The 14,733-nt window shown below is 34.9% G+C and overlaps 1 protein-coding gene across 13 annotated transcripts in view; it reads left to right on the top strand.

Moving 5' to 3' along the window:
* Nucleotides 1-14,733, top strand: part of DMD (dystrophin) — a 2,446,616-nt gene that overhangs the window by 1,114,490 nt on the left and 1,317,393 nt on the right. For all 13 annotated transcript variants that reach the window (XM_032426633.1, XM_032426634.1, XM_032426635.1 and 10 more), the window contains 3 exons: nucleotides 7,646-7,791; nucleotides 10,615-10,830; nucleotides 14,047-14,160. In XM_032426633.1, the coding sequence (XP_032282524.1) occupies nucleotides 7,646-7,791; nucleotides 10,615-10,830; nucleotides 14,047-14,160 (476 nt within the window). The remainder of the gene's footprint in view (nucleotides 1-7,645; nucleotides 7,792-10,614; nucleotides 10,831-14,046; nucleotides 14,161-14,733) is intronic.

The following is a 14,733-nucleotide window of genomic DNA, read 5'->3' as shown; positions in this document are numbered from 1 at the left end:
TGAGACGAGGAAGGGAAACAAAAGTTGTCTTGATCTAACTATTCTAGAGCCAGGTCAGAAAATTTAATGTGCTTTTATATTTAAGTAAAGAATTATTTTATTCTAAGAAACAATCTATATTGCCTGGCTCTTGAACTCCAGAAAAAAATTATGAAAAACTGTAAATGGCTCTTTTTATTCTGTTTTTTTCATTGATAACATCAACATCAAGCATAACAGACATATTTGTTTAAGCTAGCTCTGTGCTTTATACCTTGAGGTTCAAGGAATGCTCCTTGACCTTGAGAATCTTGGGGAATATGCTAAATGCCAAGTAGAGCATAAAAAATTTAAAAGATTTATATTTTAAAAAAATGATTTACTAGGACTTCTTGAAGATAGGATTACTGAACTAATAGGGCCAATTTTAGAAAATAATGTGGAAAGGGGGAAATGCAGCAAACCCCCCCAAAACTGATATTGTAATAAATAGTTGAATAATGTAGTAGTTTATACTTACACAAACTTGGGTAGAAAATTGTGAGAAAGAAGTGGAGAATGAATCTGTTATTCAAGCAGTGACTATTAGGGCATTGCTTCTGAAAAAGACCCAGATTTCAACTGATTCCTTGGAGACATGGCTTTTAAAAAAATTCTCAGGTGATCTTAGATAAAATTCTGATAAACCCATCTATTTTGCTCATATCAGAGCACCTAGGGCCTTTGTGGGAATGGAACTTGAGTAGCAGGGACTTGTAGCAGAAGGAGTAGCATAAACACAAAGGCTTGAATAAAGTGATAGATTTTGGGTGAAGGATTTATGATGATGAGAAACTGGGCTGAAAAGTTGATTGACTTCCAACATCAAAGGTCCTTGAGTGTCAAGCTAAGGTGTTAACTTCTATGTTGGCGTTGGAAATTCAAATCTCCATACTCAAAATTCCTTACTTTTCTCAGTCTTTTAAGGACAATTTCTAGTATGTTAATCATCATATACTGTGGGTCCTTGGGTCCCTTCTTCCTTCCGAACATCTTCTGCCAGTGTTAATACTGTAAAGAAATACTTGTTCTCTGCCATGGTTGATGCCATTTAATAAGGTTTGGAGTTGCAGAAAAAGATCTTTGTTGATTACACTGTTTTGTTGTCATTCTATTAACGATGAGGGATGGGGGAAAAGTTGGAATCTACTTGGTATGGAATAAAAAGAAGGATAGCTTCAATATGAGCATTTCCCAAAATAGATTTATCAAAAAAGTAGAAAGTGCTGTTAGTTAAGTTTCTACACACACACACACACACACACACACTTCATATATTAAGCCCTCACTGATTTCTACTTATAAATGATGACAAATTCAAGTTAGAGCCAACTTCATATTCACAGCAGATGTTTCAATGTTTTAAAATGCTGTCACTATTTACAGACTATGAACATATATACTCTTTCTTTCCCCAAATGGATTATTTCCCGCAGCTTCTACATAAGCTCATCCACTCTAAATAGAATGTGAGCCATATACATAATTTAAAATTTTCTAGTGACTGTATTAAACAAGAAAGAGATGAAAGTAATTTTAATTGTATATTTTATTTAAATACATCCAAATAATATTTTGACAAAGAATCAAAATTAAAAATTATAGGGATTTTTTACATTATTTTTATACTAAGTCTTCAAAATCTGGTGTGTGTTTACATGTGCACAACATCTCAGTTCATACTGACCACATTTCAGGTGCTCAATGGACATATGTCGCTAGTGGCTACCATATTGGGTAACACAGTTCGATATTCCTTCTCTCTACTCCATCATTTTTGTGACAGTTAAGTACTTTTACTTTCCCTGAGTGGTTTTAATTGGGGGGGGGGGAGAGAGAGAGTTGTGATTTTTTTTAAAAAGGTGCCATATATAACCTAGTTACATATAACAAAACACTAGGAGTCCTTCACTAGTATTCTCAGGTATGTCTGGTTTAAATGAGATAAACTGGGTGGCTATAATCACTTTTCAGCTACTACAAGGTAAGTCATGTTGGCTAGTGAATGCTTTTTTACATCTAGAAGGAAGCTATATGAATAAAGGTATCCCTGGCTTTAATTTTATGTTGTAAACAAAAAAGTCATATATTTTATCTGCAGTCCAGACCTACCCTCTAAGTCCTGGGTCCTTATGGGCAACTACTACTCCCTTGCCTTTCCAGTTAAATATCTCAAGGCATTGCAAACCCAGTGAATCCCAAGAAGATAAACTCTTGATGGGCAACTCTGCAACCAACAACCATTCCCTCTTTGGCCCCTCCAATATCATAGACAATAACCAAGATCTATGTAGTTGCATAATCAGGAACCTTGGAATCATCCTTGCTATTCCCTGTGCCTCACTCACTTCCTCTCCTGTTTCCATTCAGTCTCTCAGCCTATGCAATTTTATATCCAAAATAGTTCTCAAATCCAAATTTCTTTTCATATTCCGTGTCATCATGTTAGTCCAGGCTACTGTGGCTTCTTGCCTGGACCACTAATTTGCCTTCCCTTCATCCATTTTAGACACTGAGAAGTCTATTTTCTATGCTTCAGCCAGAATGATTTTTCTTACAGAAAATCTAATCGTGACACTTCTTTACGTACTACATATGATGACTTTCTTTTGCTCTTAGTTTAAAGGTACCTAAAATGCTCTGCCTAATATGAGTGTTGCCTATGTACAGTCACAGCCTGATTCATGCTTATTTTCTCCCTACTTCATATTGACCTTTCAGTTCCTGAAAATGACATTATATTCCCTACCTCAGAGCTCTACGTATTCTCCCAAAAGGCCTGGCATAGCTAATTCTTACTCCTCCATATCTTTTCTCAAAAGATAATTTTTATGAGCTCCCAGTCTGCATATGATATTCTTTTTTTTTAAAGATTTTATTTTATTTATTTGACAGAGAGAGAGAACGTGAGAGAGGGAACACAAGCAGGGGGAGTGGGAGAGGGAGAAGCAGGCTTCCCGCCAAGCAGGGAGCCCAATGTGGGGCTTGATCCCAGGGCCCTGGGATCATGACCTGAGCCGAAGGCAGACGCTTAATGACTGAGCCACTCAGGCGCCCCTATATATGATGTTCTTACTATTTAATGTCATATCACTCTATTTTTCTTTTATAAAATTAATTACAATAATCAAAACTATATTAGAATATTATCTGTCTCCATGAGTAAAGTGTGAAATCAGTGAATGCAGGGACTCTGTTCTCTTAATTATTGCATCCTTAAAATATATCCCAGAGGCTGAAATTGACACGCAATAAATAGTTGAAATAATAAATGATATATAGTATAGTAAATATATACATATATCTCTCTTATTTGTATGTATGGGTACACAAATAGAGAGGTATAAACATTTTTTTTAATGCAATGGTGGTCATATTTCCATAGAAACACAAAGTAACATTCCTGGTTAGGATATAATAAAAATTGTTGTTCTATCAATTGTTCTGTTCCAAAATGATACAATTGTGAACATGATTTTGTGGTTTTTCAAAAGAATTCCAGAAGAAAACCAAAACGTGTGTGCATACTGTTTGTACTGAGATTCAATACATACATTTTCTTTACTGTTTGTTAATTTTTCACCAAACTAACACCTTGTAAATTTACAAATGAATTACGTCAGAAAAAAATTGCAATTAAAGAAAGTCTACCTTAGTAGTCTAGAAATCATGAAGTGAGAAAAGGAGATGAGGAATAAACAAAGTCAATTTAAGCTACTCAGTGTTTAGAAACTTCCATGGGGATTAGAAAGATTTAATAGATGGGATAAGAAGAATGTCTAAGGGGTGCCTGGGTGGCTCAGTTGCTAAGCGTCTGCCTTCGGCTCAGGTCATGATCCCAGAGTCCTGGGATCGAGCCCCACATCAGGCTCCCTGCTCCGCGGGAAGCCTGCTTCTCCCTCTCCCACTCCCCCAGCTTGTGTTCCCTCTCTCGCTGTGTCTCTCTCTGTCAAAAAATAAATAAAAATCTTTAAAAAAAAAAAAAAAAAAAAAGAAGAATGTCTAAATTCTCCAGGTAAATTCTTTCTCCTCTTGTTCACATTTTGGGCTTCACCAAATACTGGTTTTCTCCTGTGTTCCTGGCAAAGGCATTCTTTCTGTGTGTGTGCTCAGGGTTACACTTTCCAACAACTCATTCAACAAATATTGATTTCTTGCATGACACTGTACTGGTCATTGGGGATACATCACTAAGCTAAAACCACATGCTTTTTGCTGTCATTATGCTTGTAAATTGGGGAAAGATGCAGCCATTAATCATAAAATCAAGCTGGTATTTTTATAATTATAATTTGAGATGAGTGCTTGAACAGAAAAGGCCAAGGCCAAGGCTCTGCTACTAAGAAAACTTACCCAGGCTGGGAAGGTCATCAAAGATTTCCTTGAGAATGTACTGCTTAACACAGAAGCCAGAGGATGAATAGGAGTTAATAAGACTGGGGGGGTAGTAAGTGATGGCTAGTTAAGAATCTTAGCAGAGAAGTCTTTTCTTCCTGGAGCACAGAAGGGAGTGGGTGATGAAAGATGAGTCTGGAGAGGTGGATAGTCTAGGGGGCCTTATATGAGCCATGGGTGATTCTAGAAAAATGAAACAGTATTGATAAATATTATGCTGTGGTATCTCATTGTGGTTTTGATTTGGATTTCCCTGATGCCAAGTGATGTTGAGCATTTTTTCATGTATCTTTTGGCCATTTAGATGTCTTCTTTGGAGAAATGTCTGTTCATATCTTCTGCCCATCTCGTGATTGGATTATTTGTTCTTTGGGTGTTGAGTTCTGAGAAGTTCTCTATAGATTTTGAATACCAGCCCTTTATCTGATATGTCATTCGCAAATATCTTCTCCCATTCTGTAGGTTGTCTTTTAGTTTTGTCGACTGTTTCCTTTGCAGAAGCTTTTTATCTTGATGAAGTCCCAGTAGTTCATTTTTGCCTTGGTTTCCCTTGCCTTTGGAGACGTGTCTAACAAGAGGTTGCTGTGGCCGAGATCACAGAGGTTGCTGCCTGTGTTCTCCTCTAGGATTTTGATGGATTCCTGTCTCACATTTATGTCTTTAATCCATTTTGAGTTTATTTTTGTGTGACGTGGATGGAACTAGAGGGTATTATGCTAAGCGAAATAAGTCAATCAGAGAAAGACAATGATCCTATGATTTCACTCATATGTAGAATTTAAGAAACAAAACAGAGGAGCATAGGGGAAGGGAGGGAAAAATAAAACAAGATGAAATCAGAGAGGGAGACAAACCATAAGAGACTCTTAATTATAAGAAACAAACTGAGGTTGGGGTAACCGGGTAATGGGTATTAAGGAGGGCACGGGATGTAATGAACACTGGGTGTTATATAAGACTGATGAATCACTGAACTCTACCTCTGAAACTAATAATAAACTATGTATTCATTGAATTTAAATAAAAATAAAATAAATGCATGATCCCAAGGGAAAAAATTATGCTGTGATGTAGCATCATAAATGAGTTTTGCATTTTCAAAAGCTGAGCATAGTGGTAGATTGAAAGAAAGCAAGGGCACGCATGGAGAGCCTAGGAAGGATCTTACATTGTGTGGGCTTTTGCTTGTGCTAGGTAACTTACGTGTGAGATACAACGTACTTCTTGATTATTTTAGAAGTCCTATGCCTTCTCTCAGAATAGAGGGGAAGCTTGGCTTAGCTCTCAGTGGGAGGACTTTATGTCTTGCCCCTGAATACAGATTAGAAGCAGTTATACAGAAAAACATCAACAATTCAGAGACAGAAATGGTTAACTTTTTATTATACAGAAGGAAGCTAAAGAAGGGAGAATATAATCAGGACCTCCCCTAGAATGGAGGCAGACTTGAGGGTGATATTAGAGCCCATTGGGTAGCTATTACCATAGCTCTTCAGATAAAAGTATTTCCTGATTGACGAACCTACATGTGGGCAATGAGGTAGCTAGTTCAGAAACTATGGACTTGGTAGGTGTTCTTTCAGTTCTAGCTCCTCCCCAATGCTATCCATCTGTGAAACACCTAGAGTGTTTACTCAGGATCCAGATAGCAAAGGAAGAAAGGTACCCAAACATTCTGAATCAAAAGATGGAACAAGAAGTTCCATCCATACAATATGTCCACATGTAATGGTGGTCTGAATCTTCAATACTTTATCATGATTTTAAGGGGAACCTGAGACTTTATGTAATGTAAATTATTCATTGAATTATGAATTAACATATTCATATAATATTATATTATATATATAATATTCACTCATATATATTCATGAATATATAATATTCATATAATATTAACAAAATAATGCATACTTTGTTAATATTATCTCTAAATTAATGAAAAAAGTATCAAATCATGATTATTTCCTAAGTTCTAGCTAGAATTATATTGGTTAATATAGCAAAAATATATCAAATTTATTAATCATTTAGAATGTTTCAGTGTTTATCTTTTTTCTGGATTTGAGAGATTTTGATTTTATGTTGGTCTGTGCTAAAAAGCTAAGGGTTCTTTAATTATGGCATCTATCTATCTATCTATCTATCTGTCATCTTCCTTCTTCCTTCCCTACCTCAATCTAATAAGATGGATGCTGACTGAGTTTTGGGCAATCTATAATACTATAACATCCCATAAATTAACTGTTTTATACTTCTACCATGCTCATGTTACCTTATCACTTTATTGATAAGCTGACAAATCTGAAAATTTTTATTTCTTCTCATTTAATGTAGGTACAGTTATAACTGTGTAAACAATTACAGTTGTGTTAAGTATATAAACACATATATTCACATATGGTTTAAAGTTTGTGTATAACTACATGTATATGCACACACACACACATTGTACTTAATGTATTTTTCTTTCCCTAATTTATACCTATATATATATTAGGGAAAGTATACTGTTGATTAGTGGTTTTGACTTTGAAACCAGACAAACCTGGTTTAAAATCCTGACTCTACTATTTACTAGGTTCTTGAGTGTGAGCAGATTAGTTGGCTTTTTTTTGTAGCCTCAGTTTCCTCGACTGTAAATGAGAATAAAAATGCTTATATCACAGGTGTATTGTAAGAATTGAGAATGATAATATGGGTAATCACTATTAGAGTCTCTGATACATACTAAATATGCAGAATTTTTTTAGTGAGATAAGTGACATGATATAATTTAAAATATCAACTGCTGTGGGTAATGATGCTATTTTCTGCAAAGGCAAATGCTAGCACACAAAGAGTATCCTTCAAAGTCAGTATACATGAACTCTCCTTGGTTTCTCCAAGTACCATCTCTGTTACCATGGGCACATTACTTAGCCTCTATGTTTTGTCATTTCCTTACCTTAAAAAAAAATGACTTTAACAACAAAAACCTTGCGAGTCTGATGTGAGAATTCAGTGTAGTGTGTGTGTGTGTGTGTGTGTAGTTTCTCTCAAAATATCATACATGTAGTAGTAAGATTTTATTTTCAAGATCATCATCCCATTCTACTCTGTATCTTCACATTTTCACAACTTGTTAATATTTGTAATTAGCAGTGTGATTTAGTTTGCTGACAACTTAGGAAAACATAATGACAAAGTTTAAAATAATGAAATGATTCTCTTCTTTTGCCTTTTGATAAAGTTTTTGACACTTTGCCACCCATGCGCTACCAGGAGACCATGAGTACCATCCTGACATGGATCCAGCAGTCAGAAACCAAACTCTCTATACCTCAGGTCACTGTCACTGAATATGACATCATGGAACAGAGACTGGGAGAGTTACAGGTCTGTGAATATTTGTATGTCTTAAACAATATAGGGCAGATCTCATCTATCAAGCAGTCACATTGGTGTGACCTTTATTTTTTACATTGGTGTAATGTGAAAATAATAGAAATAAAATAATCATGGCGAGTATGATAGTTTACCAGTTGCAAAAGTGAAGATAAGATTTAAAAAATGTAATCTTTTATGCATTTGTGCCTTCTCTCCATAAGACAAAAACTCTATCTTTGAAGAAAATGCTATGGTCTATGTCTGAAGTATATTCTTTCTCATTTAGTATGTGTTTTCAGACAATGATTTTGATTATTATAAAAGTTGTGGTATTATTCCCCCCTCCTTTGCTTGCTAATTTATAACTCCTTTCACATTTCCAAACACAAAGTGGTAAAATCTGTGTAGTTATAAAATAAATTTTAAACATTAGCCTTATGTAATACCATAATTAATTTTTTGAGTTCTATTAGCTACATTTTTAGCAGCTTTATATCACATAATAGAAAATACTAATATGGTAAATGAAAGAAATAATTTGTAAGAGATTTCAGAATACTTTTCCTACTAATTCTGAAAAGCTTGTGCTTTATATCCAATCACATTTTATTTTTTAGGTCAAGAAAGCATTTATTAATTATATTTAGGAGCTGAGATAGGTCTGCATTTTGAGAATTAAGAAAAAAATAAAAATTTAACTTTTATATGAAGAGTTGTTTTTCAAGAATTAAATATTATTTCTTAAAGTTATGTTAGAACTATTTCTTCAAAGAAATCTCCATTTAAACATTCTTCAGTATCTATTGCCCTATTTAGACTGACTGTTTCTCTACTAACACATCAAGCAACCTGTAACTGTTTGATCTTGTTTTTTTATGTTGTTTTTAATACTTGGAATGATTCTAAAATTTACTTTGAAGAATATGTGACAGAATAGAACTATAAGCTTAAAAAGAGTACAAAGAATACAGCAACTAGAGGAGTGGATTGAGTATACACAAAATGGTGTATAGATGAGTAGAAGAGTATACTTCTACTGAAGAAACATTGAAGAGAAAAATTACTTACAAATATTATTGAGAAATTGTATTAAGTAGCCAAGAAAAAGTAGTTGGAACTTTGTGTCAAATGTTATACCAAAACAAAATACCACATATATTAAAAAGTTCAAAAACATTTTAATAAGCACAGATTTTGGAGAAATTTTTAAGTAAAATATTTAAAAACATGTAAGAGAGAAGCACACAAATCAATGGACAAAATTACAAACATGGTAAAAATACCAGACAATTTAAAAGAAAGATGAGACCAAGGAAAAATTTTGTCTGAGTAAGGGAGAGAGTCATTAATAAGGAAGTCACAAAGAGAGACATAAACAGCCATTAAACCTATGAAAAATTTTAACTCAAATTGTAAAGGATGAAGTACAAATGTATAAAATGAAATACTATTTTTCACATCTCAGTTGCAAACAAAAAGATATAATAAGTGCAGGTCTGGCAGCAATGAGCTACCTTCTCATTCTCTGGTGGGAATGTAAATTGAATTAAAATTTTGCTGAGGAAACTTTTTGATACTTCCTAATAACATACAAAATAATTAATTGCATTATACATTTGAATACTATTTTCATGAAGTCTGTATCTTAGGCGGTAATCAGAATACACAAAAAAATAGAAAAATAGATGCAGATAGATAGATGGGTAGATTATAAACATAATTTACAGGGGTGGAAAACTAGAAGTTAATTTGTAGAGCTAATAATGGGAAATGGTTAAATGAGCTAGAGAAGCCATTAAAATTTATGTTTTTGAAAAATAAACTTAATGACGTGGGAAAAGGCTCACTAAAAAGGCCTAACTCAAAATGTAGTTACATGCATGCTAGGTATTGTCTAAGTAATAAATCAAGTTTAATGAAGTAAAATTAAAGCAAAACATTTAAAATACCACAAAATAGACATAAGATATTATACAATTCTAAAAGATATGTATTTGGCATATTTGGGGAATATTATAGATTACATTGTAAAAGAAGGAATTATTGTGTATGTGTGTATATAATATGTTCACATATTCAATGTTGAGTTATAGAAACACGAAGTTTACATAAAATAATATATAAATGGTAATTTTTCAATGTTTTATCTTGAACCTTTCTTACTTTATAACCAGAAAGTAATAAATAGCGAGTGGAGAAACCCTAAAATGGATATTCTGTTATAAGTGATTGCATAGGTTACACAGGACAATTGTAAAACCAGCTTTAGAAATTCTCCCCCAAATTACCCTAATTTTCACTATAACACTAAAAAAATGTCTTGTATAAAATATGAAACTTTAGTTAATTGGCATTTGTAGGCCATCCATGTGTTAACTTACTCAGTTTTGTTATCCCATGTATCTATATGATTTAGTTATGTTTTTACCTAGAGAACATTAGAAGTTGTCTTATAAAGACTCCATGTAATTAAATTAAGCTCCCTAACTATATCATAAATACAGTTATTAATATCCCGATATGATACAATAAAATTAGGTGTGCTAGAACTCTGGTTCATACAGAGTTGGGTTATATTTGACATTGTTCATAAAAACAGGCATAGATTTTTAAATAAAATATTACTATGCAAATTAGTCGTAGGGTAAACAGTAGAATTTGAATTACTACTGGTTATTCTGTAACTGATGGCACATCTATATTTTTAGATGTTTGAATCACATAGCTTTCACTGTAAATACGTTTAAGTGAAACTCGTAAGTGAAACTGTGCAATGAAACTTGTTATTATTCATCAATTAGTATACATATACTCTCCTTTTTTAATTTGGAGGCTTTACAAAGCTCTCTGCAAGAACAACAAAGTGGCCTAAACTATCTCAGCACCACTGTGAAAGAGATGTCAAAGAAAGCACCACTGTCTGATATTAGCCGGAAGTATCAATCAGAATTTGAAGAGATTGAGGGTCGCTGGAAGAAGCTGTATTCCCAGTTGGTTGAACTTTGCCAGAAGCTAGAGGAGCAAATGGCTAAACTTCGAAAAATTCAGGTACTTTAAGATTGGACTTTTGGACTCATTTTTTTCCTTGCTTGTTTCTCCCCTAATGATGTGTTATAAAATTTATAGGCAAATAGACGAGCCCCGCATCGGGCTCCCTGCTCCACGGGAGGCCTGCTTCTCCCTCTCCCACTCCCCCTGCTTGTGTTCCCTCTCTCTCTGTGTCTCACTCTGTCAAATAAATAAATAAAATCTTTAAAAATAAAAAAATAAAAAATTTATAGGCAAATAGATATTTAACCTCCATTGTTCTTCAAAGTCAGTGATAAGATCAAAAGACACACATTTTTCTCAAATGAGTGTATTTTGCTTATTTCTTTTAAGAAAACAGTAATTAAGAGTTCCCCTTTCTAGATTTTCCTAAGAATTCTCTTTTTTTTGCCACCAATACTGATAGGACTTAAGTATATTTTTGGCTTAATAATTTTCAAAACCAGTCTCTCCTTCAGTCCGCTTGTCCTTTAAACTATAGGTATCCCTTAGCTTATGAATAGATAAAAAGTTATCTATCATGTGATAAAGTCATATCATTTTATCTGCATATTTTACTTAAAATTGTGTATATAAATTTGACCTCATTACCTTCCACAGACCAGCTCCTACTGACTTAATTTGTTTGAATAGTGTCACCATGCTCCTAATCACCCAAGCTGAAAACGGTAAACCAACAATTAACATTCTAGTCTAAAGTCTAAAATATTTACTGAGATAGGTAATACCTCTCTTATGGGGCAAATTATTGTGAAGAATATTAATGCTGGGATGAATCTTTGACAGTATCATGGCATGATGGAAAGCATCGGAACAAGATACTTCTGGTTTTAAGTCCCAGTCCAGCTACTAGTTGTTTGTTTTTACCTCTTACAAACCAAAAGAATGAGTCCTAAAACCTGTAAAGCACAACATACATATGAACATGTCTCTACATGTAAGTATATGTGCACACACACATACACGCAAACACATTTTTGCCAGTACCAGTGGTAAAAGAGGGTATAAATACATGGTCCTTGCCAACAAGGAGCCCACATTCTAGTGAAGCGAAAAGGTGTGTTAGCTCCCCATCGCTGCTGTAACGAATTACTGCAAATTTAGTAGCTTAAAACGGCACAAATTTATTATCTTACAGTTCTGGAGGTCAGAAGTCCAAACTCAGCCACAGTGGGCTAAAATCAAGGTGTAGGCACGGCTGTGTCTTTTCTGGAGTCTTGAGCAGAAAATCGGTTGCCTTGTCCTCGTTAGCTTCTGGAAATGACATTTCTCCCCTGACAGCCGCATCCTCTGTCTTCGGCGCCAGCAGTGCAGCGTCTTAGAGCCTCTCTCCCTAGCGCTCACGCTCCTGACCCCTTCTTAATAAGGACCCTTGCAATTACACTGTGCCTGGCTAGATAACCCAGAATAACCTCTCTGTTTCAAAATACTTCATCTCATCTGCAAAGTCTTTTTTGCCACGTAAGGGAACATATTCACAGGTTCCAGGGATGAGGGCGTGACCATCTTGGGGAGGTCATAATTCAGCCAACACAGGAAGTAAATTAAACAGTATGGTAAACATTACCACAAGAGACAGAGAAGAAATCCAACATAAACTGGGCAAAGGGGCGATGAAATGTTCTTGGAACATGGGTTATCTGGGCTGTACCTTGAACAAGTAGAATTTAGTCAGCTGATAAAGAGGAAGAGAAGGTACCTGACACAATGCAGTCATATGTTCACTTAGCCAGAAGGGGTTCAGTCTTGGAGAGAGAAAAATATGTTTGGAGATTAAGTAGTACATATGATTAGGAAAAGGATCTAGGAGTAGATAACGAATGGTCCCGGATGCCATGCTTTGGAATATGAATTACAACCTAATGGTCATGGGATTAAAAAAGAAGAATTTGGAACTGTTACTGCTATTTTAAAGGGGGAAAGATAGGATAATATTTGTATTTTCAAAGCATCGCTGTGATAAGAAGGAGGCGTTAAGAAAAATACTGAGGGGCGCTTGGGTGGCTCAGTCGTTAAGCGGCTGCCTTCGGCTCAGGTCATGATCCTGGGGTCCTGGGATCGAGCCCCGCGTCTGACTCCCTGCTCAGCAGGGAACCTGCTTCTCCCTCTCCCTCTGCCTGCCACTCTGCCTACTTGTGCTCTCTCTCTCTGTCAAATAAATAAATAAAATCTTTATAAAAAAAAAAAAAGAAAAATACTGACACCCAGGTGGAGAATGGATTAGAGTAGGGAAAGATTGAGGCAGACACCAAAAAGAGCTAATGCGGTCAACAAGGAGCTTATAATAAGATCTGAACTAGGACAGTGGCGAGATGGAAGAAACATGAAACCAGACTCAAGAGATATCAGCAAGATGATAATGTTGAAACCTGAAGTTCTTAGATTTAGTCAAATGCTTTTAAAAAGCGTTAGTATTAATCATATTGAAGGGGAAGCTTTCTGAGAAGCACATATTTTCAATAGAAATTTAATTATGGGAGGAAATAGCACATCTGGGCAGCAGATTTGAATTGTGTGGGAAATAAAGGAGCTCAAAAATCATACATTTGAAAAGTAGCCAAAAAAAAAAAAAAAAAAAGCAGTCGGGGGCAAGAAAAAGCAATATGTGAAAGAATAATGGGAGGTACTTGGCTATTTATAAATGATAAAAGATGACATTTTTCACCTGATAATTACTTCAGCCTGGTCAGGCAAATAAGAAATTAATATCAGAAGTTTTCTCTTCAAAGATGACAAAATCTTGTATTCTGAAAAGTTCCCAACTGGAGGCACTATTTAAACTGTCAACTGTAGAAAACAATTTGTGGAAGTTCAGGTTTAGGGAGGCTATAAAGACACCATTACATTGAGTTTATTGTTCATAGTTGGTTTTATGTACTGTAAGGGCACATTGTTAGTATTATCATGAGTTGTTTTGTAACTTAAAATTTCTCTAGAGGGGGATATGATTTAACGTTCTCAAGAGTAACATCATAAAACCACATTTGGTAGTAATTTTTTATTTTTAACAATAGCAGACTTCATACACCAATGCTCATACTGTAGACCATAAAAATGCAGTCTTAGTAAAAATATTCTTTTCCTGAAGAGCTACTTAGAGACATCCTTCAAACACAGGAATTGTTCCTGGGCTTGTGTTCATAAATATCACTGTGATGAATTGTGTTAAGAGAACTCAGCACCCCAATAAAGCTTAAAATGGGTCTCTGATTCCAGAATCACATAAAAACTCTAAAGAAATGGATGGCTGAAGTTGATGTTTTCCTGAAGGAGGAATGGCCTGCCCTTGGGGATTCAGAAATTCTGAAAAGACAGCTGAAACAGTGCAGGGTAAGATTTTTATATGACCCTTATCATATGAAGACTTTTATATGGAAGTTACGATTTGGTTTTATCAGTGGTCCTTAACCAGAGTGATTTTGCTCCCCTGGGGGACATTTAGCAACCTCTAGAGACATTTTTGTGACAACTTGGAGTGGGGTGGATGCTACTAGTGTGTAGTGGATAGAGGCCAGGAATGCTCTGTACATATTCTACACTACAGAGAGACAGAAGAGCCTCTCACAACAAAAATTAGCCGGTCTAAAATGATAGTTGTGCCAGTGTTGAGAGACCGGCTTAAATAAATGAGGAACAGAAAAAGATTATCTTTTACTCAACACTCATAAGATTATTTTACTATAAAATACAGTTTCATTTAAAGGCAAAGAATCCTTTGAGCTATTTGTTATAACTTACTGCAGATTATTAGTCATACTGGGTTGCTCTGCCCAGGCATACTGCACTGGACATAATTTTATACAATACGGATTTTTGAAATAATATTCATTATACCATTGTCATGCAGTGGAAAGAAAGTAATCTAGCTCTTTAAAGAATTTTCTTTGCAAATACAAGCTAAGA

This window comes from Phoca vitulina, unplaced genomic scaffold, assembly GCF_004348235.1.
Source record: "Phoca vitulina isolate PV1807 unplaced genomic scaffold, GSC_HSeal_1.0 scaffold35, whole genome shotgun sequence".
NCBI classification, from domain to species: Eukaryota; Metazoa; Chordata; class Mammalia; order Carnivora; family Phocidae; genus Phoca; species Phoca vitulina.
Note: the sequence above shows the minus strand (reverse complement) of the source record. Positions and strands in the feature narration are given on the sequence as shown.